The following is a 27,776-nucleotide window of genomic DNA, read 5'->3' as shown; positions in this document are numbered from 1 at the left end:
CTGGTCCCTGCACTGAACTGATACTCAAGCCCAGAGCAGACCAAGATGGCAGCTCCCTCATCTCACCCTGGGATTGTAGCGCAGTCACGTACCGTGGCACTCCTCCCACTTCACGTAGGTCCGAATGGACACCACCATTTGTGGGCCAGGGGCCTCCCCTCTTTTGTGACAGCAGTCACTGTCATCTTCACACAGCCTCCTGTGTCTCTTTTCTAAGAGAACATGAAAAGGATCAGACTGTGTTCATCTTTCCATCATGAACCCTAAGAGAAAGCAGAAATTTATCCCAAAGTTCCCATCTCCCTCCCTTTACCAGGCAGCATCCTTTGAGGGTCAGACTGGATCTGAGTGGTCTTCCCCCCATTGCCTCTGCTGCTGAGCCCCATCAGCTGAGCCAGGCCAGCATAGCCCCAAAGGCCACCCTGAGGCCACTGCTGCCTCTCCTCACAGTCTTGAGGGTACTTTGTTCCCTCCCAAAGGGCTGCCTTTGGTGTGGGCCGGTGAGGATGTCGCTTCTGGTCTTCTATCTTCAGCCTCCTCAAGAAGTTGCTCTGTGAAGAAATTGCCTTTGACCCTACCCAAGGGCCAGAAGGCATGCCTTTGCCAAATACCTTGTTCATATGGGGGATTGGTCCTTGGCCCCCAACACACCTCCACCATTCTCCAGGTCTGGGAGTGAGGACTTCACCTGAGAAATGAGGTGGTGGAGGAAGGAACTGGAGGTGAGAGCAGCCAGGTGTCAGCATCAGGGGTAGGAGGGCATTCGGTGAAGCAGTTGCAAGCCCTTACATGCCAGGGAGGACCCCTATCTTGGGAATCCCTCTGTGTGGGGTTCTGGTGTAGCTGCCGGCCTTGGACTGAACAGGAGCCACCTCTGCCTCACTCCTGCTCTCACTGCTCCCCACGCCTCTCATTTCCAGGGGGTGGTTAGGCTGTGGAAGGTCACCCTACTTCCCCTTCAGAATACAAGTTCTCCGAACATCCACTGACATTCAGATGGAAGCACTGTCAGCAGCGAGGGGGAGTTCTTGACCTATCGTCTTTAACGCAGAAAGCCTAGTGAATGAGTGATCAGGGGTGCTCAGGTTGGGGGTGCATGCTGAAGATGCACTAGCTGAAAGCTACTCACCAAGCATTTGGTCAGGTGCTTCCTGAGCACAATACAGGGGTGTGCAAAGGGAGCTCTGCTGGGGCCCCTGCCATCTGTCTAGCAGGCAGAGAGACGTGGGAAAGGTGTGTGTGCAGATGTGTGTACGGAGAACAAAGAGTGACATGGCCCTGGCAGGTGACAGCGGTGGACTTGGGGGATTTAAAGGAGAGGCAAAGTAGGCATGGCTTCCAGCTCTTGACTCGGAATGGCCAGGAGCAGGGTGGCGCCTGACCCGTGAGTGAGAAGGCCCAGGGAAGAGCGGGTTTGGGGAGACAGTTGTGGCAGTTCTGACTGGACTATTCCAGTACACACCCACCTCCTGGCCTGTAGTTCTGATCAGAAGGAGCTGGTAGAAGGGACACCTGGAGGCTTCAGGAGGACATGATAATGCTCATCGAAACCTCATAAGGTCCTGGTCTGGAAGAGGCAGATTTGTTCTCAGAAATTCCATTTATACCCAATAGAAGGGCCAAGGGATTTGGAGTTCTGGCTTACTACCTGTGTGCCCGCAGCAGGCCCTGATCTGTGAAATGATGGCAGGTGCTGAGTGGTACATGCCCGCACGTCTCCATGGCACAGGAAGGGTCATGGGGTCAGGGGTCAGACCTCAGAGTACCGTGGCTATAGGCCTTGGCTCACACCCTGAGTTGGGCAGATGGTGGCAATCGCTGGAAAGGGAGCATGGCCTCTTCTTGGATCTCGGGTAGGACCCCATCCTGTCCCTATCTAGAAAGCTTGTGGTCTTTAAAGGGCCGTCTGTTCACGGATGGGTTTTCCCAGCCATCCATGAGGACACAGGTACACATGCCCCAGTGTCACTCATATGTCTGAACGTGTGACGTACTGTAAAAGATCACCATGTCCTCCCCTACTCTGTCCTTTCTGGAAAGGTGTCACACTTCCTGGCCCTGGGGGCCTGAAGATGGGAGAAGGCCCCGGCCAAGGGTGTCTCTGTCCGAGCCCAGGGCCAGGCCTTGGGCAGCAGCCTTCCAAAGAAAGGAGACTTCCAGGGCAGCAGCTGGGGCCGGCTGTGCTATTTCCTTTACTTCAGACTTACCAGAGGCGGCTTCATTTTCCCTTCCCTGAAATACATTATGAACAGTTCTTAAAATGAGCCATTTGGCTCATCTTGCTGATCAGAGTGGATTTGTCCCAAACACCTTCTCTTTGTCTTATTTTTCTCCTGCTTTCCTTTCTGTTTCTGCGATGCTTCTTTCTTAGGACTGAAAGAAACTGTCTGCCATTTGTATACCAGAGAAGCTCCCATCTTAGATGTTGGGGGAAGCAGAGAACATCACCTCCCAGGGAACCGAATCACCAGGCCTTCCCCCGGTCCTCCTAAGGCAGGACCCAGGATGGGCCAGAAGACTACCTCCCTCAGGGCTGTGGGAATGGAACTGCACCCTCCGCCCTGGTGTTTTCGTTCTCCAGGGACCCATTCCCATCTTCCTCCAGTGTCCTGTTAAAATGAGCAGACTGGCGCCTTGAGTTGGCTGCAAAACCTGGGACTAGGAGACGGAGAGTGAACCGTGGTGGCCGTGCTGCTGCCCCACCCACTTCTGGCTCACACACACCCCTTCTTACCAGCCCTGTCATCCTCCTCTTTTTGTTCCATCCCAGGACCCGGGGATCATGACCTGAGCCACCCAGGGGCCCCCCTACCATCCTCCTTTTAAACGTAACTTAAACTCACCAACACCCAGCCAGGATTCAAACCTAGTTTTTCTGACTCCAAAGTCACTCTCTTTTCCAACCTAGACCTTTCCTGTGGGACCAGCAGCCTGGGATACAGTGTCATTCCCAGCCAAGAGAATATCTATGACCGTGCTCCCTGCCCACCTCCCAGAGCACAGCTCTGTCCCGTCCCACCTCCCCACCTGCATGCACATCTGTCCTGCTGCCAGCCCCGATAGCTCCCACCCCTTACAGGTCAGAGGCCAGACTCCAGGGGGAGGCTCTAGACGCTTCTCTGCCCCCATGGCTCTGTGTGCACTTCTGTGTGGTGCTCAGGGGACATGCTAGGCATTGGCCTCCACCAGCAGGTGCATGTCCTGGGTGCAAGGGTGGTGCCTCTGCTCATGTCAACTTGTTACTGTCACCGTCCCCAGTCACTGAACATCACTGGTGTCTCAATGCCGTTTTCTCTCCTGTTCTTTTACAGCAATGGATGGTGTACCTTTTATGATTTCAGAGAAGTTTTCTTGCGTTCCAGAAAGTGTAAGTGTTATGCATGATGGCCCTCTCTTTCTGCCACCACCAGCCTGCGCTCCCTCTGCTCAGCACACCGGGCTCTCCTGGCGGCCCTCACACCCCTGCCCTCGTGTTGTCCCTGTGACAGGGCTTCTTCTCTGGTCCCTTCCAGCTAACGCTGCACACAGTAGGTGCTCAAGGAGCAACAGAAGAGCAGGGATAGGGACGGGGAGGGAGAGAGACACACTAGCAGACTCAGATTCGGCCATCCCAGAGCTGTTTTGTTTCCAATGTGACAGTAAATTGGGCTGAACTTCACTGGTTGTGAATGTTCTTGGCTTCCAAGTTCAACTTATGAATTTTTGTTGTTGTTTTTAACCATGACAACATCTCGCAGAAAGAAGGCTGCTTCATTTTTTTTTTTCATTGTATTTGCTGGATTCTGTGATAACCGCACTCTTTGCTCTGGAGGGAGGCCTCTGAAAGGCAGGGCTGGCCTGCTAGTGAGCATGCCCACAGCGGTGGTTGCCCAGTCGCCTCAGGCCCACAGGGACCCCAGGACACGCGCCAGCCAGCCAGGGCCCCTGAGCTACCTGTGATGACACGGGGACTTGATGAGCTGGCTGGGCCTAAAGGCTAGAACCAGACCATGAGGGGTGCCCACCATCACAGTCTTGGGGGCTGTGGGCTGGTGCTGCAGACCCCACCTGGCACTCCAGGGACCCTCTCTCAGATGGCACCTGCCCCCACCTCCCCAGCGATTGAGGCCTGGTCCATGCTGGCTCAAAAGACTTGTTTCTGAGTGTTTTTTATCCTTTTTGCAGAAGTTTGTTTTGAGTAGCTAATACCCCGTGAGGGCCCCAGTTTGGGCACCAGCTAAAGAATCTTTTAGTGTATTTCTTGGATCTGGCTTAAAACCACCCGGCTTGCGATTTGACCTGCTCTGTAGTTTCCATTTCCATGAAATATAATAGGCCTCCTCTGAACCCTTCTGGTAAGCAGCTTAATCTTGAAAAATGCTCGTGACGTGACACGCGGAGCATGAGTAACTTCAGCCGATGCCACTTGGCCGTGTTGCCATGGTGACGCTGGCGCCTTTCCCGCCCCGCTCCCTCCGCTCCCCACCCCCCCAGAGGCTGTTCTGTCCTGCGCACCAGCTCCAATCGGGAAAGTTTAGTGGGGCAGTTAGAGCCTAATGATGCAACAGCTGGACCTCTGCTGGATCACGGGCAAGCAGCCCCATTCTCGCCACTCGGGCTGGCAGCAGGAGAGCCAAACTGTTTTGTGGCTACTGGCAGAGCAGCCCTGGGAGCTGAGTGCCTAATTTGGTGGCCCTGTCCCAAGATCGCCCTCGCAAATGTGCTGCTTGCTGCCCACCAGTGCCGACTCAGCAAGTGCTGGAGGCGGGCAGCTCAGGCCAAGTCTGGTGCTGGGTACCTCCACACGCTTCTCCCGTTCGACCTTCCCGGCAGCCAGGCCAGGAGAGAGAGCCCAGCCACACTGCTCTGAGCAAGAGAGGAAATGATGAGGTGATTTAACTCACAGCTGCCCTCTTTTGAATCCAGGCCCATGGACTGGGGAGCTGGCCTTTCTACCACACCTCGCAGGAAACCCCTGCTGGCTCAGCTCGGGCTGTAGCTCTGCCCCGACCTCTGGGCTGCGGTTCAGAACCACGAGCACCTGCGGGTTTTCCAGGACCCAGTTTCACCTGTTTATCCACAGCTGCCAGTTGCTGGCCTCTCTCAGGAATATAGAATGCTTAGGTGCCCAGAGAGGGCTCAGAGCAAGGGCCGGAAGGACAGGGTGCCCACTGCCCTCTTAACGTCTCACTGTGCATCCAGCCCAGGCCTCTCTTGGCCTCCAGCTGACTTTTTACCACGGGTATTTCATTTCTCCTGCTGTCTGTGGAAAAGCCAGCATTTGCAGAGAAGGCTCCCATCGTCATGAAATCATAGAAACACCCATTAAAATGCAGTGATACCATTTTTCACCACCATTGAGTTCTCAAATGATAATTGATGGGCAGTTTTTTCGTTCACCTTGCATTTTCAAAGACCTAGAATTCCCTCCTAGAATTCCTTAGACCCATTCTACCATACAGATGCAGCAGTCAGGATGGCTTGTGGCGAAGTCTTGTGCTCTTCTGTCCCTGCAGCTGCAGAAAGAGCAAGGCAGGGAGAAAGGAAAGACAGAGGTTATCAGTAGTGACTGTCACTGTCTCTCAGGAGGGCTGTGACCCTCCTGGGTGCTGCCACTGACAGATGACTCAGCAGGCGTCCCCAACAGAAGGGACCAGCCCTGCTATCAGCCAGCTTCTCTGGAATGTATGCTCATGTTGCTTGTAATCACTACAGACTTGCACTGGTGGGTTTCCGTTGAAAGAGGGCAGAGAAAATGCTAGATCACATAGGGTGGTTTGAGGTGTCACAATTGTTTTGCATAAAAGCAAATGTGAAATAGCATTTTCCAGCCCTTTAAAAGAATGACTTGATCCGTATTTGCAGATGCAGCCCTTTGATCTCTTGGGAATCACCATCAAATCTCTGGCAGAAATTGAAAAAGAGGTAAGCAAGCTGCCCAGAGTTGGGGCAGGCGGGGCCTGGGCCTGCTTGCTCACCATGGGGTCTCCGGTCCCCCCTGTAGGGCTCTGTCCCAGGAATGGGGAGGACCTAGCTGTGGGGTGCCCCTCTGAGGAAAACACTTCCATGTCACTCAAATTTATGCCTGAGAAAAAGAAACTCACTTTTAATGTGTCTATTGCTTCAAGATACTTATGACCAACACCTCCTTGTGTTATCTGAAAACCAGGTTTTAACATGCCCCTGTTTTTAAAAGGTGGCAATTGGGGGCTGGGCATGAAATCTCCTTTCCCTCCCTTCTCTGCTTTATTATTTGCCACCAGTAGGAGTTTGGGGACGCGTCCGAGGAACCTCTTCACAATTTAGAGCCAGGATCAGGATTCGTTCCGTTGTACCCGATAAGCCAGACCCCATTTGGCAGCCTGGTTCAACATAGCTGGGATGTTTTCCTAATAAAACAGAAAGAAACCCAAGACTGGAGTACATGTGACAACTCTGAGGAACAAGAGCTGAGAGATTGGGACAAAACTGGAGGTCAGACCCATCCATGTCTTGCCTGTTTCATAAGACAGCATTAGCATCTGTGTGCTGTCTTTCATGTATAGACGGCTGTTAAGCAGTCACATGCTTGCAACTGGCTCTCCTCTGAGAGGAACATTTGTCTCAAAGATGGAAATGGTAGAACCATTTCAATATTCTCAGTTCCTCTGGGTTTTCTCCTTTATACCCAGCCAGCAGAAGCAGGTTGCATTATTGAAAGATGGCTGAAATCAAGGAAAATTGAATCAATGTAGTACAACAAATTTCTAAACCTGTCATAGCAAAAAACAAGACAAAAAAGTCCCCCTTTGTCTTTGATTTCAGCAAATCATAAAAACCAACCTGATTGTCATCTGTAGGTTTCAGGGGTGGGGGATGTGGGGGAAAGAGTGGCCGGCTCCTACATTAGAGATCCTTATGCCCATGGAGCTCTGTGTCAGCCCTTCTCCAAAGCAAGGCAGCCATAGATGGTTCTACAGACAACCTTCACGTGGGGTCCTAGGTGGGGTGGCGTATGTGTAGAAGGCCTTTGAGAGTGGCGTATTGCAGCTGCAGGGGTAAAGCCAGGGGCACAGCCTATGGCCCCTTTCGGATGGACAGGGTCATATGGACTGATGTCCAACTCAGCTCCATGCTGACTAGGGGCAAATAGTCCTCTCTGTGTTTAAAGCTAGGATAATAGGAGAATGTATCTCCTAGGTTTTCAGGAACAGTATGTGAATATATGTAACCACAGGTGCCCAGCATCGCGGGTTGATGATTGTGAGGTAGCGTGTGCTGGACCAAGCAGACAGCTGTCTGGATGTTGTGCTTTCTCTTATCTGCCATCTGTCCATGTTTTATTTTAGCACCTGCTATGTGCTCACCTTCAGCTGGGGGCTCTCCCTACATTTCCACAGGTTCCCGCTGGCCGAGTGGGTACCATTCCTCCCCATCTCATGGGGCAGAAATTGAGACTCTAGAGGCGAAAGGTCTTGCCCAAGACAAGATTGAGACCTGTGGTCACACTCCAAACCCTGCCCCTTATGCCTGGAAGCCCGTGGTTCCGTATCCCTCCAAGGGGCTGATGGAGACAACCGTGCTGGGAAGGCTGGTCCACCTGACATAGGCTGGGCCTTTGAGTTCCTGGGATGGGGCAAAGTAGGTGAGGCCTGTGTCAGGCTCAGCGCTGGCTGCAGAAGCCACTAGAAACTGACATTCTCATGCTGAGATCTGAAATGCCATTCAAACGTGCAATTCTTTAGAATGTGTTGTCTTGATGTCCGGCACTCTGAGAGAGCCTGGCAGGGTACAGATGGATTCTGGACTTGGCCACCCATGCTTGGGTCTCAGCAGAACCACTTAACTGCTCTGAACCTCTGTTTTCCCTTCTGTAAATCAGGAGAGTAATGAAAATACTGCCCGCACGGCACTTATGAAGTTTGACTGAGATGGTCGTGTAGAGGGCCCGGGACAGGGTCTGCCGTGCTGCTGCTCAGGGACTGCCAGCCGTGGCCACCGCCTCGGTCGTGATCACCATTATTACTGTCCTGCAGGAAGGGGGGGCAAGTGAGCGCACATCTGACCTAGGTCAGCCTGGCTGGCCACTCGGCCACTGGAGGCCAAGCAGTGACATCCCTGATGACCATGCCTCACTTTACTTCTTGTTTCAATGATGGCTAAAAACACAGGTCTTGTTCTCTGTTGAAGGAAATTAAAGTGGAGTTAAAAAGTCAGGGAACAGAGAAGGTTAGAAACGTTAACTAGGCTGTAAAACCATCCCAGATACCACCACAGTCGAGGATGCCGCGGTTCCTCATTTAATCTGAGGATTTAGAAGTTGCTGGCCCCTGCCATCGGCGTGCATTTCATGGTGATTAGTATGTTGATATCACGCTCTGGTGAACGGACTGCTGCTTCGGCAACAATGGCAGAGAATTTTCTCCATAAATAAACATGAAGTTCCTCCTTTTCGCTGCTGATCTCTACATTGCTCATGAGCCGGAGGCCAAGGAGAAGCCGGACCCACCATCCCCCAGGCCCCAGCTCTCAGCTCCAAGGGTTGGGCCTGAGTAGCTGGATGTCCCTTGGGTCAGGATGATTTTGCTCCTTTCCATCTCCAGCAAGTCTGGTTGCCCTGGGGGCGGGGCGGGGGGAGATGGGTGGTGGTGAAGGGGATCTAGGCGAAGGCCTTTCCTTTGCTCACTGTGTATTATTTTGTCATATTTTACACTATTAAACCAAACCCCTTCCCCACAAAAAGGCAGAAGACTGCCTCTGGGTTCAGGGGCAGACATAAGACCAGAACCGCATCTCTCTGCCCATCCTGAACACCTCCTGGGTCTCTGAGATTCCTGAGCAGCAGGGAGAGGCCAGCGTCCACGGAGGCTGCGTTGTGCTAGGCAGGTGCTTCCCTCCCCCCACCCTGCATGCACCCTGTGTGGAGAAGTGATACTGCCCTGGTTTACGGCAGAGACCTGGGCTCAGGTGGTCCCATCCATGGAGGAAGTTGAAGTGCATGCTGCTGATGCCTGCCAGCACGTTGCTCTGTCTGCCCAGAACTGGGTAGTTTTGCTTTCCTGCCAACTTTACTGACCATGCTCTGCCTGGGGGATGATTCTGAATTTAAGCCTGTGCCCCATCACCCAGTGTACTCCATGAACGAACCCCGTGCCCCTGCCAGCCTTGAGTTTGGTGGTTAGGGATCAAAGGGAACATGCCAGTTTAAGAAGGGGCCACCCCACAGCAGGGCCCCACAGTGCACCTCAGCCTGCCACACCCAAGAATTGCCCAAGTAAAGATGGAGAGAAACAAAGTATCACCCTAGGTGTGGGTGGGCAGTACACCTCCAGGCCCCCCAAAATCAGGCAAGCTTCAGAAAAAGCATGACCCTGGGCCCTGCCAGTAGGAAGACAGGACGAGGCCGCTGGCAGTGTGGACCAGAGCCACCTGCCACGTTGATGGGCACATACTGGGTGCTCACAGGGATGTTTACGGACCATGTGGACGATGGAGGCAGCAGGGTAGGTAGAGGACACACCTTGAGCCTGGGCGCCTGAAGTAGCACACCAAATCTGCCGCATAAGTTCAACTCCAGGCAGGTGCCCTGGCTCCCTGCTCCACAGGCCTGATGGCCCCAACCCCTCGTGGAGCACTCCTCCTGGCAGCTGCTGCCCCTGCCTTCACGGCAATCCCCCCAGAAGCTATGGCGTGTGGCACTTGGTTAAGTTTCTTGAAAGACCCCCAAGGAAAGTCCTGTTTTAAGGTTGTGATCAACATCTCTCTGCCTGCCATTGAGCAGATTGCAGAGGGAATAGATTCTTGACAAACGTGAAACCTCTCACAACTGAGAAATACTCTAGGGTGTGGGGGTTGAAAATAAGCAAAGCTGTGGCTAATAAAGAAATTCCCCCCCTTGAATGCTGTCACTCTCGTGGCGATGGCAGCCTCCTTCCGGCCCGGCCTGCCCTCCCGCAGCCCTTGTCCGTGCCACCCGCGTCCGTCCGGGCTCGGAGCAGGGCCTCTGCCGCAAAAACGTGCCCGAGGTGTGAGAAAGTGAGTTTCCTCACCTCCCCTGGGCCTCGGGAGTGATGGGGAGGCTCTCTGGCCCCTGCCCTTCCCCCACAGCCTGGTGGTGACCCCGGGGACCGTGTCCCGGTGAAACCCTCATTGCCTCCCCACTGCCCAAACAAAAGGTTCTCTCCGTCCAAGAGTCAGGAAAAGTGTAATTTTGCAGCCGACCCCTGTGATGAAGCGCCTTCCCTCGGAGTGAGGAGATGGGCATATAAATATTCTCCGTCTCTGCTGCTCTTGATTTCCCTTGTAAGCAGTTGCCCCGTTTCTCCCTCTGATGAATTCCCCGTCACAGCCAGGGTGGGAGCCCCCCACTCCACAGCCCAGGCTGCAGCTGCTAAAATCATTCCGGTGTCCCTGTGCCCTTTGCCACGACTGTTTCTCCCTCCTCCCCGCCCACCGCCCCACCTGCCCCGTCTCACCGTCCCTGTCCCTCATCTCAAGGAATAATGGCCAAGAGACAGCGGCCTTGATTGTGGATCTCACGCCGCATGCACCTAGCACCCTGCAAGCTGTTAACACCCAGAGCCAACGATGCCTGTGATGAAGCGGCCCCAGCCTCCTAGCGCCTTCCCCTTCCATCTCGGGACAAAGCCATCTCCCCACCTGCCGCGGCCTCCCCCAGGAAACCACATGCTCGCCCTGCCTTCTGTGGGTGCCACGCTGAAAGCTCAGCCTGGCAGGGGGAGCATCATTAGCCCACCGTGCTTCCTGGTAGGACACAGCCTCCATTTTCACCCGACTTTAAAGCTGAAAGACACGGGAGAGTCTAATTAGTAAAGGGACGATCTAATATTAATCACTCCCTTAAAATTGACAAGGGAGGCAGTTCATTTAACCACTTAATTGCTACAGGTTTTTATGGGCTGCTGTTTGCAGACATATTTAATGAAGAAGTTATAAATCTAAGAGAGCTTAAAATTTTAATTTTATACCTAAATATTTTCCTTGTTCTCATGTTTGTAGTCAATCCTCAAGAGTGTAGTCACGTGGAATGTTCTTTAAATGAACATATTTGCTAACTGGCGTGATTTCAGTTTTTAAAACATTGGTTCCAGCAATTAGGCATTTTTCTCAGTTCCCAAATGACTAGAGAAATTCGTCTTGATTATAATTGCTCTTAGCCACGCATATCTAATTTGTGTCTTTTTAAGTGTTAATTAGTAAACAGTTTGAGCTGACATCTTTATGTGTTTGTGTGTTGAAAAATGGGGCTTATTGCTTATTTAGCTTGGGGCCGATTCCACTAGCATTTACGTCACGACATTGAGGTGAAATTAATGGAAACACATTTGGCAGTGCAAGGTAAAAAAAAAAAATTCAAATTCAACTTTTGGACAAGCACTTTGCAGGGGCTTCTGGGCCCCTTCAGATGCAGGAGATGAGAGTAGACTTGGGACCTGCATATGCGGGAAGAAAGTGAAGCGGAAGATTTTTGTATCAGTAATGAAGTGGCAGAGTCCCAACCTTATAAAAGCAGAATGTTCATGTCCCAGCACAATTGTTCATTCTTTCTACTTCTGGAAAGCTTTCATTGTGCTTATTAACGTTAAAGAATTTTGTGGAGGGAGAGGTCGCAAAATTCGTGGTCCCTTTGCACCATCTAGTGGTCAGGCCTCACACTGCAACGGGAATCGGCAGCCTTCTCTCCGCCCAGGTTGACCGTTTTCACCACCTAGAATCCTTTTTATTCTTCAGTCAGGAAGCGGATACGTCTGGGGAAAGACACTTGCCTAATTTATCTATTAAATAAACGTTGGCTAAAATATCGATGTTAACCTATCATGCGCCCCTCTTTTATATTGCGCAGAGGCACCGAGCTGCCACCGCAATCCTTACACACTCGGTGGAGATCATCCCCGCCCCAAACAAAGAAACCTAATGACTTAGTCTCAGGGATGCCCTTTCTGAAGGCCCAGGAGGAGTGTAAGGTTTCTCTTGAAATATGGGCTGTGGCCTGGGGACCAGCACTGCAGGACCCCTCAGGAGTATGACCACAGACAAGATTAGTTCCCTCCCCTGTAAATCGTAGCGGGTCTCTCGGGCAGTTTTATCATCTGAACCAGCTGCCCTGCCCATCAGAATCGGCTATTTAAAATTTAGCGTTTTCCCCTTGAGTTCGAAGGTTGCACGTGTTTATCAGACTTCAGATGTCGCTGAAACATGTGAAGAGTGGACACCTGCACACGTGTAGGCGTTAGCTGGCTCTTGCCGTGCTGTTCACTTCCACAACCTTCTGCAGCATGTCGCACGGACCTGCCTCATTCTTTTTAATGACTACACGTACTTCCCTTTTATGATTATGCCAGAATTTATATAAGCAGTCCACTATTGATTGACTTTTGAGTTGTTTCCAATGATTTGCTATTACACAGCCGCAGTAGATTTCCTTGTACACGTGTCTTTGCTCCCCGGGGTCTGTCTTTAGAAGAATATATATGACCCATTTTGGGTTCTGCCTTCCAAAAAGGGCGCGGACACTGAGACCTCCCCGCTGCCCCCCATAGTGTACGAGGGGCCCTGGCTTCCCACGTTCTCGCTGTGGCCCGAGCATCACCAGCATCTGAAGGTGAACATTCTTTCGTATGATTATCAACCACATGTATTTATTTTGTAAATCTCTTCTGTTTGGGCCCTTTGCCATGTTTTTTTTTTTTTTTTCCGTTGGCATAGTTCATGATTTTTTTCATGTTTTTTTAAGAATGCTTTATGGTCTTTATAACAACGTTCTCCCCGTCGCAGGCTAAAGAACACTTTAACCAGTGGCTTTTATTCCTGTTAATGATGTGTCCTGCTATACAATTGTTTTCATTTTTTCATGGACTCCTTTGTCTTTACGTTTTAACATTTTATTTATTTGGGGCTTTGTGTCAGAAGTTCGTACAAATAATCAGTCCCGTTTTCTTATATTCTTTCATATTTTAATATATTAATATTCTTTTCAACTACTTAATCCATCTGAAGGTAGAAGCCTTATTTTCTCCTAGAGCATTAGCCAGTTTTCTTAACACTGATTACTTTCTTCAGTGAACTTCAAGTGCCGTCTTTACCATATTGTTCTCTTATGTAAGCGGATCCGTGGACATTTCTCTTGACTCTGTTCTTCTCTGCTCTTTTTATATTATTGCCACACTGTTTGGAATCCTATAGCTTTATAATAAGCTTTAATATACAACAGAGTTCTTTCTTTATAACCCCCAGTTTTTCTAATTATATTCACATGATTATTCCTCCAGCTTCACTTTAGAACCTTTTTTTGGAAGAGGGTTCCAAAAGCTCTGTTCTAGATGGGTTTTTTTTTTTTTAAGATTTTATTTATTTATTTATTTGAAAGTGAGTGAGCAAGAGAGCACAAGCAGGGGGGCATGAAGAGGGAGAAGCAGACTCCCCGCTGAGCAGGGAGCCTGACACAGGTTCAATCCGAGGACCCTGGGATCATGACCTGAGCCGAAGGCAGATGCTTAACTGACTGAGCCACCCAGGCGTCCCCACTAGGTGTTTACTGTAACTGCAGTGACTACATAGGTTAACAGAGGAGCTGTTGTGTCATTTAGGTGAAGAGTCTCCATCTGGAGGTTTGTTCTGTCACTGAGCAGGGTAGACTGAGTAATTATATATCAAGTGATTTTATATCAAGCTCTTCACCTATTTCTGTTACTGTTTTTCTGGTGTTTTTCTCAGTTGCTTTGCTTTGGTGTCCCTGGCAGGCAGTTATGTCATCTCCAAACCCTGACGGGGCCTCCTATCTGGAGTCTGTCCCTTCTCCCACTGCCTCTGCCCGCCACCTTGCCTGGCGCTTTCCAGCCACAGAGCCTCCTTGTCTTACCTGTGCATTACTAGAAGTTTCTAATTTCAACATTAACCCATAATACCGTGTCTTGGGTTGTTATATATAGACCTCTCTCTCTCTTTATCCTGCAAAAGAATTAGCCATCCGTTTCTATTTTTCTAAATGTTTTTTATCAGGAATGGATGGTGGCTTTTGATAAATGCCTTTTAATCATCTATTGAGATGATCATATATTTTCTCCATGGGCCTATTAATATGCTAGATTATATTAAGACTTCCTAATTCTGAGAGTCTCCAAGCCCCCCACTGCCCCTTTGGTTCTGCAGGCAGCAGTGTCCCCCCAGCAGCAGCATCACCCCAGTGGCGGCCACCCCCCAGCCTGCTCCCACAGCAGCCCAGGGCATTCATAATAGAAATGAGAGAAGCAGGCTGAGCAGGTGGAAATAAAGCCGAGGCAGAGGTGATGTTTGGCGGCAGAATCACCTGCCCTGGTTGCCATCATGAGTCATACACTCACTCCCACAGACCGAAGTCAAGATAAATAAATACGTGGTCCTCCACAAGTTCTTCATGAAAGGATTTTTCCCTCCTCATGTTTTGGGAACTCTCACCCCAAGTTTTAAAGTAATACCTCCCCAAGCTAAACTCTTAGAAGGCTGCCTCTCACATAGGGAAAAAGCATAAGGATGAAAAAGAATAAGGAAGCACGCTTTCCCAGAGCGACCACGCTCCTCGTTCTCCAGCGCCAGAAAGTGGTGGTGGTTCCCATATTTCCTACAGAGAGGCTCAGAGAGGGAAAATACACATATCCATTTTTTGGGGGGGGAGGGGTAATATTCAGGTGAGCTCTAAAATGCTGACCCAATGAAGGGGAAGCCCCCACGGCTGCTTGGAGACATGGGGATGGCAGCCATGCCCACAGCAGAGCAGGCCAGCTGGGGGCACAGTGAGGGAGAGGCCAAGGACAACAGGACACCCCTGTCCTCAGCAGCCACCCAGCCATCTTCAGTTCCACCACGAAATGTGCCGTTCCCCATTTTCCTTAAAATTGCACGACCTTCTCACTCTGTCTTCTGTTTTCCTACTTTTGATAGTCATGGATACAGGAATATTTCACTTTCTTGCTTACACAGTTCCCACTGCCCCACACACTCACAAAATACAGTTGTGGTGATAACACGGCAGTTGATGCTGCCTGGTTGGACAGTTTCTAGGGAACGGTGGGGAGTGTGGCAAATGGGAAAGCACATGTTCTCTAAAGGAAGTAGTCTCCAGACGCAGGAATGAACATCCAGAATTGCCATAGCCTCCTATTTTTTTCTGGAAAAGCTGGAAAATGTTGGCATTTTATGCAATCTCTCAACTTTTCAGTGTTTATTTTTAAACACCCCACAGGTCAACAAGGTGTGAACACCCAGCTGTGTCTGGAGATACACAGTGCACTCAGACTCATAATCTTGCATTCACAGGGGTGATGTGGACATGCACTGGGCTCAGGACTGTGAGTTAGCTCATGCTGAGTTAAATACCACACAATAGGACTCATCCCACCATCATGCCTCAAAGGCTGTGAGATGTCAGAAAACACAGGGCTGAACTGAATGCTGCTGCCACAGAGGACTGAAAATCAGAATCACCTACCACCTGCTCCAGAATGTAGCCCTTAAACTGGCTGCCCTCTCTCCTTTGTGCTGAGCTGTGCCCAGTGTTCTCTCTCCTGCACTGTCCGTCCACCCATCCATCCGTCCATCCACCCACTCATACACCCCATCTGTCCATCCCTCCATCTATCCATCCACCCACTTGTCCATCTGTCTGTCCACCCATCATCCATCCATCCATTCTAGGCCACAGCCTCCACCAGGCTCTGGAGCTACAGAAGTGGCCACGGCCCGTCCTGACCACGCACTTAGGATATGTGAAATGTTGTGGAGGGGGTTGTGATGAATTCTCCCCAGGGGAGGAGGGAACATATCCCAGAAAAAGTGCCCCTTTAGCTGGGCCTTTAAGGACAGTAAGGTTTTATCCATCCAAGGGAGAAAGTGTTCTAAGGAGAACAGCATCTGGAAAGGCACAAAGATTTGGCCCAGGCCCATTTAGGACTCGGTGCTGGGCAGGGAGGGAGGAAAGATCCACAAGCCATGGCATGGGGAAAGGTATTTGCAGAACCCATTCAAACCTCAGTCCAGAGGAGCGGAGGCGGTGGGGGGAGGGCCTGGGGCTCTGCCACAGGGTGGACCAGGGATGCAGGAGTCACTCCACCATCCCAGAAGCTCTTGGATGCTCTTCAGTCCGGGTCCTAGCTGGAGGTGCTTTGTGAGCTGAGGGTGCTCTGACAGTAGGGGGCTCTCCTGGCACTGAGCCCAGGAGGCAGACCCTACAGGGCAGCTAGTAGGGGTCGCCATCTCGTCCTGGGAATTCCAGGCTTAGAGCTGGGTGCTGAGGATCCCCGAAAGGGCCTGGATGCCCCTGGGAGTGGAAGGATACAGGGGCTGAGCCAGCAGAAGGCTATGAATGTCATGAACTGAGCAGTTGCTTTCGAAGCCAGGTACGGTGCCCAGACAGACATGGTTCCTGCTGGAGCAGGTGGGTCTTCAGCAAAAGGCCCAGCAGTGGACCTAGGTGGGGCTCAGGGCCCCGACTGGGGGTTACTTCTCTCAGATTCGAGCCCAGGAATCCAGTGGGAAAGCCAGAATGGAAATCAACGTGGCTTCCCTGAGGGCTTGCAGGAGCCATGCCAACTGCTCTGTGCAGTTGTGTGAAATGAGAGCATCCCTATCTGACTGTGGCATTAAAGACGTGTTCCTGCTGTCCTCTGACCCCTGGTGGCATCAGAAAGCTGCTCAGCCTCTCACAGCCCTGGTGTGCTCACCTGTAGTGGAAAGACAGCAACACCAGCTTCACGGGGTGTACAGATTTGGTCCTAGCAGGAGCCACCTCACCTTACTAGGGACCACTGGGGTCATGGGCTGTAGAGCTCCAGGCCTGTACCCCCCAGCTATGGGATGTTCTAGAACCTCCTGTGGAATGGGAAGGGCACCCCTGGCATTCGCCGTCACTCCCCTGAGCTCCCATGTGCATGTGGACAGACCTCCTCCAGGTAAAGCACTTCTACATGCTCGTCTGGACCCCAGCACTTCCTCCATTCACCCAATTTTTCAGATATCTCTGTGGAACCACAATCCAAGTATGAAACAAGGACTCCCCAGGGGTGGGGGGAGTAAGAAGCCTCAGATCACAAAGTGTCACCAGTCTTAGCTTGTCCAATGAGGCGTTAGTCTTCAGTCCCCCCTTCGGGAGCTTAAAGGGGGGGGGGGGTGTATTCAAATCAGCAGACAGGCCTCTCCAGGTGCACAGATGAGGCTGCCCTCTGGGGAGGTGAGGTCCTTCTGTGGCCGCTTCTTGCAGTGGCACTGGCTCTTCTTCCCCAGGGGCCGAGTTCCAGCAGCCAGGCTTCTGCACACCGAGAGGGAGGACATGGAGCCCTCCAGGGAGGAGTGGAGGCTTCCCACAGCTGAAATTCCGGAACAGGTTAAAGCGCAGCTGATAAGCAGAGCCCAGGCCACAGCTGGGGCTGTGGGGAACTAGAGCCAGTGCAGGGCAGGCTTGAGGGGGCAGGCTCTGGGGAAGGCAGGGCCATTAGGAACCTCACCTACCTTCCTAACTGTATGGGGCCAGGCCCATCTGTCTGCCTGGAAGACCCTCCTGATGGCCAAAGCCCACCCTTCAGTGTCAGTACACCCCTGAACCAGACTTCTTGTGGACCTAAACCTTGGCCCCTTTACTTCTCCTCCATCTATTCTCACCCAGCCTGGCCCCTGTAGGCCTGCTCTTGACAGCTTTCCAGGTTCTTCCATGATCCACCGCAGGGCCAACTTAGGTCGACTCATTGGCTCACATCTGTCTGCCCCCACCTCTGAGCTGCACCTGCATGAGAGGTGGGTGCAGACTCTCTCCTGACACTGACTGCCCCCCACCCCTGGGACCACAGTGGGCCTAGTCCAGCTTTGCCCTGGCTCCCTCCAGACCTTTGGGACGTCTGATCCTGCCCCAGGGCTCAGCTTCCATGTCTGTAAAACTTGGGTGATGGAAATAATCCCTTACTGCCCTTTCTCCTCCGGAGTCCCTGATCTGATCATTACCAGATCCAGGGAGGGAGGGTATATGCTTGGCCTTTTTCCCCCCTCTGCAGACCTTCCTCAACTTACAGTGGGGTTACTTCCCAAGAAATCCACCATGAGTTGAAAACACTGTAAATTAAAAATGCATTTAATATACACCTAACTTAACCGAACATCATAGCCTAGCCTGGCCTGCCTTAAACTCCCAGAACACGTACAGTAGCCCACTGGGCAGGAACATCTAAGACAAAGCCTATTTTATAATAAAATGCCGACTATCTCATGTAATGTACTGAAGACTGTACTGAAAGGGAAAAACAGGATGGTCGGATGGGGCCAGTAGGGCTGTCAGCATGTCGGTTGTTGATGCTCACAGTCACATGGCGGCCCGGGGGCTGCGGCTGCTGAGCCTCACAAGACAGTATCAAATGCAAAATCTGAGGTCTGGTTTCTACTGAACGTTTGTCGCTTTTGCGCTGTTCTAAAGTCGAAATGTGGTAAATCTGGGACCATCTGTGTTCTGTTTGGTTAAAGTTTTCAGACAGTGCTTCTCACTCGCCAAACCAATAAGATCTCCTGGGCGTTTTGAAAACTGTTGCCCCGCCAGGTGAGCCAGAACCACCCCACCCCAGCCAGGGCCCCAGTGGCTTGGTTAAAAACCCTGATTCTGGTGCATAAGGAGGGCTGGGTCTTTCATGCAAATTGTCTCCGGTGTCTGTGAGTGGAGGAGGGTTTGATTGCCCCCTTCTAACCAGTCAGGCAGAGTCCAAGCGACCACAGTGCAGCTGGAAGCTAAGGTCCACATGTCGCCCTTACCAGGACAACAGTCGTGTGGGAGCTCATACCCCAGAGCTAGAGAGGCCCGATGTGTCAGTCGCAGGGTCTCTGGGCTGGAGGGACAGCCCCAGGCATAACCCCTGACGGTGACATCTCCTGGAGAGACCGCCAGGCCCGGCTGCTGTGAAGGCTAGTGTCCACCAGAGGGCGCCATGGCCCAGACCGCTCCGCTGGGCCAGGCTCTGCGAACCCAAATGCTTTTTAATTGAAAATTTTTTTAATTCAAAAAGGATTTGCTGTTTGTACGCGAGTGCAGGTTTTCCTTATGCAGGAGACTAATGTCTTGAGTAAACAGATCCGGGCCCAAATCCACCTTCAAAGGTACTCGCTGTTTGCCCAAGGGAGTGAAAGGCCTTCCAGAAGCGGCCCTAGTCTCTTGGGCAAACACTTTGGGGCCGGCAATCCCGGGCAGAAGACAGTGTCTGTGGGAAGGGTTATCCGCAGCCTAAGGGGGATTATGTCTGGGGACATATGTTGAAATTTCATTTGGGGAGTTAGAGAAAACAAGAGGTGGGGGGGGTGGGGAGTAGTGCTTTTCTGCAGCCAAGATAACCTAAAAAGGGAAAGCTCCCAAGGGTGGGCGGGGGGGGGGGGGGGGGGGGGGGGGGGGGGGGTGGGGGGGGGAACTGCAATCTGTGCCCCACGCCAAGAGTCCTGGCCATGGGGGGGTGCGGTGCAGGGGGCGGGGGCAGAGGGAGGACTGGGCTCAGGCTGTGTGTCCGGAAGAGGCAGTGTGTGCACTCGGGACTTCTTGCAGCTCCATTGGAGAGGGGCCTTCTGTCTGCTGCCCTAGGCAGGATCTCTCAGGCCCAGCCTGAGAGCAGCCAGGGTAAAGCCCCCAAACCCCCTCCAATGCACAGCTGCCCCCAGCCCTCATGCCTCTAGCCCTCTGCCCACTCCCACCCACATCCCACCGGTTGGGCCACAGAATGGTCTGAATCGGCCTTCTGAGCAGCAGCAGCAATGTGCCCGGGAGGTGCTTGAAAATGCAAATTCTTGAGCCCCATCCCACCTTCTGAGTCCAAATCTGCATCTTACCACGACCTCCAGGGACTCTGTGCGTTAGGGGTGGGTCTGCCTGCTACCTCTCTTTCCCTTGTGCCTCCTCTCCCCACCCGAGGGGCGGCCGCACCACCCCACTCCGTTCTCCTAGAACGGTCCCCGCTGAGGCCACGAGGTGGTTCCACTCCAGCAAGCTGCCCTCCCTGGCTCACATCTCCAGGTCCTCCACTCTCTGACCCTGCGCGCTCCTCCTGAAGCTTCTCTCCATCCATCACTCCAGCTAGCCTTCCCCAGATGCTTCCAGTTCCCAACCTTTTACCCCTGGTTCCCTATCGCCTCAGCCAGGCAGTTGCCCCTGAGCCACCAGCAGAAATGCACTCACGTTCCACCCCCCAGCCTACCCTTGCCTCCTGTGTTGCTCGTTTGGATTAATGGTGGCGGCCTGCCCCTGCCTCTGCCCCTGCCCTCGTGCGCCGCCCAGGGTGCGCTTGGCGGGTGCTGATGGAGCGGAGGAACCTTTCCTGCCGTGATGCGCCCGAGCAGCCACCAGGTGGCGGTATCGGCTCAGATTTGGCCTGAAGGCCGCCGCCTCTAGGGATGCTCCCCTGGACCGGCCTCCCGGAGCGGGGGCCCAGCCGTGGCCCCTGGGAGCGGAAAGGGAGCAGGTTGGGAGCCGCCTTGATAGATTTTCCCAAGTAGACAAGAAAAGTGCAGCGAGTGCTCGCCTGGTGCTGGCGATGTGCAGGCCCTTCGTGTGCTGTCGCTCACCCCACCCTCACAGCCAGCCCTGGGAGTGCAGACTGTGACCCCTGTGACCCTTTATTACTGAAGTATAATTGACATGTAACATTAGTTTCAGGTGTACAACATAACGAATTCATATTTGTCCATATCGCAAAATGATCACGATGTCTAGTTAACATCTGTCACCATGGTTACAAAATTTTTAACCTTTAAGATTTACTCTTAGCAACTTCCAAACATGCAACGTAGCGTTAGCTGTGGTCACCTGCTGTACATTACATCCCCACGACTCTACAACTGGAATGTTTACCTTTCGACCCCCTTCACCCATCCAGAGCCCCTCCCCTGGCAACCCCCAGTCTGTTCTCTTTAACTATAGGGGTTTTTTAGACTCCACATATAAGTGAGGTCACGTGGGTGTTTGTCTTTCTCTGACTTATTTCACCTTCACAAAATGCCTTCACCATCCATCCATGCAGTTGCAAATGGCGAGATTTTGATTTTTCAATGGCTGAATAAGATCGCACTGTATCTCTATGCCACGTCTTCCTTATCCCTTCACCGGGCATCAGAGCCCTAATGGACTCCCAGGTCTTGGCTGTTGCAGACAACACTGCAGCGAACATGGGGGTGGCAAGTAGCTTTCTGAGTTAGCGTTCTTGTTTTCTTCAGATAAATACCCAGAAGAGGAATTGCTGAGTCCTAGGAGAGTTCTAGTTTTAATTTTTGGAGGATCCTCCATACCACATTCCACAGCAGCTGGGTTCCCAACAGGGCACAAGGGTTCCCTTTTCCCCACATCCTCGCTGACACTTGTCATCTCTTAACATAGCCCCACTTCCGAGAGGAGTTCACGGAGGATCAAGGAGGAGTTCACAGAGGATCAGGGAAGGGCGAAGACCTGCCTGAGGTCACCCTCCAAAGTCAAGTCCTTCCCTCCTGCCCCTTCTGGTGGCAGTGTCTGTAGGGACCACAGTCATATCTGCGTTGCCGGGCCCTTTGGCTCTGGGCTCAGGGGTCACTTGAGGCTATTTGCTCCTTTTGTTCACACAAAAGGCCATGAGACGGGGCTGGCCCAGATCTGTGTCTGCCTGTCCTGCGTCAGCGCTGTGGGGCCCTCGGGCAGGGGCGACTGAGGACACATGCTGGACAGTGGTGGTCTCTTGGCTGCCTCTTCACCATTTCTGCTCAAGGGAAAAAAACCTCTCCGAGGTCTGCTGCTGCCCCTCATTCCTGGCTGACCCCTGAAGCCCTCCACTCTTAGCTGTTCTCCTGCTGCAGGCAGCTCCCTTCGGGGTTGGGGGGAGCAGGCAGGCCAGGCTTCCTATCAGCCTCCTCCACCACCACCACATCCCTGAGGAAATAGCTTCAGCTGGTGGCCAAGTTTAACCAGGGCAGTTCCACGTGGTTCTACTTTACATGGAGGAGCCCTTTTTTTTTTTAGGATTTTTTTTAAATAATATTTTTTTATTGGTGTTCAATTTGCTAACATACAGAACAACACCCAGTGCTCATCCCATCAAGTGCCCACCTCAGTGCCCACCACCCAGTCACCTCCACCCCCCGCCCACCTCCCCTTCCACCTCCCCTAGTTCATTTCCCAGAGTTAGTCTTCCATGTTCTGTCTCCCTTTCTGATATTTCCCACTCATTTTCTCTCCTTTCCCCTTTATTCCCTTTCACTATTATTTATATTCCCCGAATGAATGAGACCACATGATGTTTGTCCTTCTCCGACTGACTTCACTCAGCATAATACCCTCCAGTTCCATCCACGTTGAAGCAAATAGTGGGTATTTGTCGTTTCTAATGGCTGAGGAATATTCCATTGTATACGTAGACCACATCTTCTTTATCCATCATCTTTCGATGGACACCGAGGCTCCTTCCACAGTTTGGCTATTGTGGACGTTGCTGCTAGAAACATCGGGGTGCAGGTGTCCCGGCGTTTCCCTGCATCTGTATCTTTGGGGTAAATCCCCAACAGTACAATTGCTGGGTCGTAGGGCAGGTCTATTTTTAACTCTTTGAGGAACCTCCACACAGTTTTCCAGAGTGGCTGCACCAGGTCACATTCCCACCAACAGTGCAAGAGGGTTCCCCTTTCTCCACATCCTCTCCAACATGTGTGGCTTCCTGCCTTGTTAATGTTCCCCATTCTCACTGGTGTGAGGTGGGATCTCATTGTGGTTTGGATTTGTATTTCCCTGATGGCAAGTGATGCGGAGCATTTTCTCATGTGCTTGTTGGCCATGTCTATGTCTTCCTCTGTGAGATTTTACTTCATGTCTTTTGCCCATTTCAGGATTGGATTGTTTCTTGGGTGTTGAGTTTAATAAGTTCTTTATAGATCTTGGAAACTAGCCCTTTATCTGATGAAGTCCCAGTAGTTCATTTTTGCTTTTGTTTCTTTTGCATTCGTGGATGAATCTTGCAAGAAGCTACTGTGGCCAAGTTCAAAAAGGGTGTTGCCTGTGTTCTCCTCTAGGATTTTGATGGAATCTTGTCTCACATTTAGATCTTTCATCCATTTTGAGTTTATCTTTGTGTCTGGTGCAAGAGAGTGGTCTAGTTTCATTCTTCTGCATGTGGATGTCCAATTTTCCCAGCACCATTTATTGAAGAGACTGTCTTTCTTCCAATGGATAGTCTTTCCTCCTTTATCGAATATTAGTTGACCATAAAGTTGAGGGTCCACTTCTGGATTCTCTATTCTGTTCCATTGATCGATGTGTCTGTTTTGTGCCAGGACCACACTGTCTTGATGACCACAGCTTTGTAGGACAACCTGAAATCTGGCATTGTGATGCCCCCAGCTATAGTTTTCTTTTTTAAAATTCCCTTGGCTATTAGGGCCATTCTACTGCTAAAAGTCCTGAGATATATATATATATATATATATATTTTTTTTTTTTTTTTAATGTTAACCCACCCCTGACCTCATCTAAGCTCCTCATTCCTAAACCCCTAGGACCACCTGGCAGCTCTGGCAGATGCTGGACCAGGCTGCTCCCCCCACCCCACTCCACACTCCGGCGGTGCCATCGCACCCGGCCTTCTGAGAGGCAGGTGCACTCCCCCTTCCCCAACAGAGGTACCCGCCTCTCTGAATTTCCATCAGACTCCAAACCTACCTTTACACAGTGACCTAGGGTCAGGTAAGCTTCAGTCTTACTGAAGGTGGGACAGGGGACAGGCATGCCCCTCCAGGTACCTCCCTGGCCCAGGTAAGGTGGGCTCGTGGGGTGCTGCCTCCCGAAGCCTGGGGCCACTGTCAGTTAAGGAAGACTGTCACACCCACTTCAGGGAGCGGCTCTGGGAACTCAGAGGAAGGTGTACGCATGCGCAGAGTACGGCAGGAAACACAGAGTCAGAGGGTCCCCTGGGCCTGGTGGCTGTGGCTGGCCTCAGGTCAGGTGTGGGATGGAAGTCCAGAGCTGTCCTTCACCATGTACATGACCCCACTCCTGGCAGGCAGCTTGGCCCATGGTCACCCGGTGGCTTTGAGCACTGCAGTCCCCCTCAAGGAAAACAAGCAAGGACGGCACATAGCATCCATCATCACAAACTGGCCTGCCGCCTGCAGCAGCAGAGGTGCACCTGTACACACACCCCGCACCGCACGTGTGTGCCCAGAGGGCACCGTGTCTGCGTGAGCACGCTCAGTGAGGTGGCACAGGGGCCGCTGCGGGCTCGGCCTGAGGCCTTGGGATGGTTTTCTCTGCTGTCCTCATGCACTGACCACGCTTCTCTGTCCCCTCCCTCCTACAGTATGAGTACAGCTTCCGCACGGAGCAGAGCGCTGCGGCCCGGCTCCCACCCAGCCCCACTCGGTGTCAGCAGATCCCCCAGTCCTGAGGGGCCAGCCACCACCCTGTCCCCGTGGGGAGAAGACGCAGCTGCCCAGACTACTGAGCGCCCCTCCCTTGCCCGGTCCCTCCTGCCCACCCCTTCTTACTGCCCCACGGTGGGGTTCATCTGGGAGACTCTGGGCAGCTGAGCTGTTACCTCTTCGGCCATCGGCTTGCCTGACGTGACACCCCGGCCTCCCCGGGGATACTGTTCATAATCTCGACTAATCTGTGTTTGCTGTAGTGACCAGCAGCTCCTAACGTGTCTGTGTGATGACCAGCCCTCCTACAGACAACCCTACCCAGCACGGGAGTCACCCCTGAGGGCCCTGCACAATTGTTGGAGCTGCCCAGCGATGCTACGGGCTCCCTTCCCTCCTGACTGTGGCCTGCCTCTAGCTATCCGGTTCCTCCTGGAGGACCCAAGGCGGGTGACCGCTTTGCACAGCACCCTCCAGGACTCACTGAGTGCCCCATACAGGGGCTGCTGTGAAGCAAGTCCCCCACACCAACAGCAGCAAGCGCCCTGAGCGTTTCACGGCGACCCAGAGGACACACGGGAGGAAGAAGCCTGTGGTCCCCCAGGAGCCCTGAGCCTGGGTCCCCGCCTCACTGGTGGCCATCCCTCAGACTTCTCCCCCGATTCACACACTGGACATGCTGGGGTCGGGGAGCAGCCGCCCGGCTGCCCACACAGAGGACTTGCCTTCTGGGCAAGAAGGCGGAGGGACCTGGTGCTTGCTTGGAGGGGAGTTGTGCTGCCCGGGACATTGTGCTCAGCCACCACACATCCCCATCCCTCCCAAAGGGCTCATCTCTGCCATGCCCACGTGCCAACTGCCACCCCAGCTGCCTCGGCCGGTGCCCTGACCCAGGGATGGGCCCACTCTGGGCCACAGGTGAAGACTCTTGGCCAGTGCCCAGCCCCAGAGGGACATGGGCATGTGGTCGTCGGCTTCTCAGAGCCAGGCTGTGTCTCACTGGGTTCTGCTAACAGCACAGTTGTTTTAAAAGTCCACATGAGCCAGGTCACCAAACTGGGGCCAGCATGGACATTTGTACCACGACCAGCCAGTGGACGTACTGGTACTTCTCACGATGCTGGCTGCCAGGTTCAGCTCCAGGCGTGTTTGCCACGAGAACAGGGCTGCAGCCCTCCCTGGGGGCTCAGGCCCTCACCCAGGGGCCTGCCTGGTCTAGCTTTCGAGAGTGGTCTTAATTCCACAGAATGTTGGCACCTCCCCTCTTGGGGGTCCCCAGATGGTGGGAGCTTTGGACTTGAGGCTTGACTGTGTCTGGAGGGTGGGGGGGGAGGCATGGAGAGCAGCGAGGGTCCCCCACCACAAAGGGAGCCCAAGAGAGCCACAGCCAGGCACGGACCCTGCCTCCCCATGGTGCCTGGGGCAGATCGGGCCAACGCCACGAGGAGGGTGGCTGCCAGCTAAGCGGCGGGGCGGGCAAAAATACCTCATGTACCCTCACGAGCCCCGCCATCTCCAGCAGCTCCACTCTCCTCCTTGGTTGCCCCACGATCTTCACTCGATAGCTCCTGATTTCTGCACATTAGGGAAGCGGTCACCTCTCCCTACCTTTGCCCAGACAGGACATTTTGGGGTGGGGGGTGGGGCTGGCCTTCCTAGGCCTTCCACACAGCAAAGGGGTAGGAAAAGGCAGGTAGTTGGTGGAATCCCTGGGGCCCGGGGGTCATGGGCTGGAGCCAGCAGTCCGTCTGAGGACCTTGGGGACTGGTGCTTCACCAGGAGAGGAGACAGCTGTTGGACGGGTCTCACCTGTACCCACTCACCTGTACCACTCACAAGCTAGTTGTGTCTCTGGGGAATCGGAGCCCTGTGGGGCCCAGAGAACCTGTGTCTACTGCTGCTTTTTGGATGGGTGGCTGGTCCAAAACCAAGTGACCTGTGTGACCCGAAGCCCAACATAGAGGGGCAATTCTGATTACTTCTGTTCACTTGGTTTGGGCACTTGCTCATGGCCTGACTGAGATTATCATCTGGCAGGTAGCGCCCGATGGCCCTTGTCCCTTGACTGACAACCAAACATCTTTGGGGAGAGCACTTGCGACCAGAGTCAGGGTGCATGGGCGGGGAGGCGGGGGGCAGGGATAGGAAGGGAGGCTGTCCACAGAGGAGGAGCTGTACGCCCTCCCGAGCCCCCCCCCCCGCCCCCAGACTGTCCTGTCCCACAGTTAGGGGAGGACCCAGAGCAAGGCGGGGCCACCAGGAAGAAGACAGGCCAGCAGGGGCTAGGGCAGGCTGCGGCCACCTCCACTGTATCGTGTGATGGTGACCGATTGTCCCCTGATCCGCAATTAGGCAGTGACCGTGGTGGGGGAAGGCTGGTGTCTGTGGTAGATTGGAGGCTGCTCCTCGCCCTCCTTCCTTGTGACCATAGGCAAGGGGGTGCATGTGGGGGCTCATGCAGACCCCAGGACAGCCCGGACCCCTAGCTCATGCCTGGGAGAGGTGTTTGTTCAACCCCAGGACCACATGGGGAGGGCGGGTGGCGGCCTGGCCTTCATTCCCCCCCCCCCCCCAAAAAAAAGACTAACCAGAGCACAGCTTCCCTGTTGTCCTTTCCCTCTGGAAATGCAGCGTGTCTCCAAAGGCCCTGGAACGGCTCAGTGGTAATCGGGAGAAGCCGTGGGACGCGGTTCACTCGCAACTAAGCATCAAGGCTTTTTCCTACCCCAAGTCCAGGATGTGGTACGGGCCACAGCTCGCCTCCACTTGGAGAGCTGGGAAGCCTGGTAAGGGGGGTGGGGAGCAGCTGAAGACCCCCTCCCAGCCTGCCCTGGCCCCCCTCTCTTGCTGGGTGTCCTGCTGCACGGCTGGCAGCAGAGAGCCCCTGACACGGGCATCCCCCTGCCCAGGAAGACAGCAGGGGCAGGTGACAAGAAGGACAGCTGCGTCCCAAACCAGGCACTAGGCCGGCACTCGAAGCACATCGTCCCCCGTTATTCCCCCTTAAAATGCAAATAACCCAGAAGTGGGTATTAGATGCTCCTCGTTACCAATGAAGTGGCAGAGGCTCGTCCACGGGCACGGGGCTGCCGAGCGGCAGAGAAGATCGGGACGCGCGTGTCGTCGCCCCGGAGCCCCGTGCCAGCTGGCCCGGCGTAAGCACGCGCCTCGCCCCGACCTTTGTCGTGTCCAGCCCAGTCACGGACTCGCCAGCGTCCCGGGCCATGCGGTTCCAGCGTGCTCGATTGTGCGGCCACTGCGCGGGCCATGGTGCTCAGGGGGCGACGGTCCAGCCGCCCCGCCCCGACAGCCGGGGGGCCCGAGGGCAGGGGGCGGCCGCAGAGCTCGGCCCCCCCGCCAGCGCCCACCACCCGGGGCGACCACGAGGCCCCTCGTGCCTGGCTGCTCTGGACGCGGCCCAGCAGTGCCTGCCGCCACCA

At 53.4% G+C, this 27,776-nt stretch overlaps 1 protein-coding gene across 10 annotated transcripts in view; it reads left to right on the top strand.

Annotated features, from left to right (window-relative positions):
- Positions 1 to 26,917, top strand: part of MVB12B (multivesicular body subunit 12B) — a 185,700-nt gene extending 158,783 nt beyond the window's left edge. For 5 of the 10 annotated variants that reach the window (XM_038549337.1, XM_038549339.1, XM_038549335.1 and 2 more), the window contains 3 exons: positions 3,312 to 3,367; positions 5,845 to 5,904; positions 6,246 to 7,281. In XM_038549337.1, coding sequence (XP_038405265.1) covers positions 3,312 to 3,367; positions 5,845 to 5,904; positions 6,246 to 6,497 — 368 coding nt within the window. In that variant the 3' untranslated portion in view covers positions 6,498 to 7,281. Of the gene's footprint in view, positions 1 to 3,311; positions 3,368 to 5,844; positions 5,905 to 6,245; positions 7,288 to 24,275 lie in introns of those variants that run through there. The other 5 variants (XM_038549333.1, XM_038549338.1, XM_038549334.1 and 2 more) reach the window with 3 other exon arrangements.
- Positions 26,918 to 27,776: the final 859 nt, after the last annotated feature.

Source organism: Canis lupus, chromosome 9, assembly GCF_011100685.1.
Source record: "Canis lupus familiaris isolate Mischka breed German Shepherd chromosome 9, alternate assembly UU_Cfam_GSD_1.0, whole genome shotgun sequence".
In the NCBI taxonomy this organism is placed as follows: Eukaryota; Metazoa; Chordata; class Mammalia; order Carnivora; family Canidae; genus Canis; species Canis lupus.
Note: the sequence above shows the minus strand (reverse complement) of the source record. Positions and strands in the feature narration are given on the sequence as shown.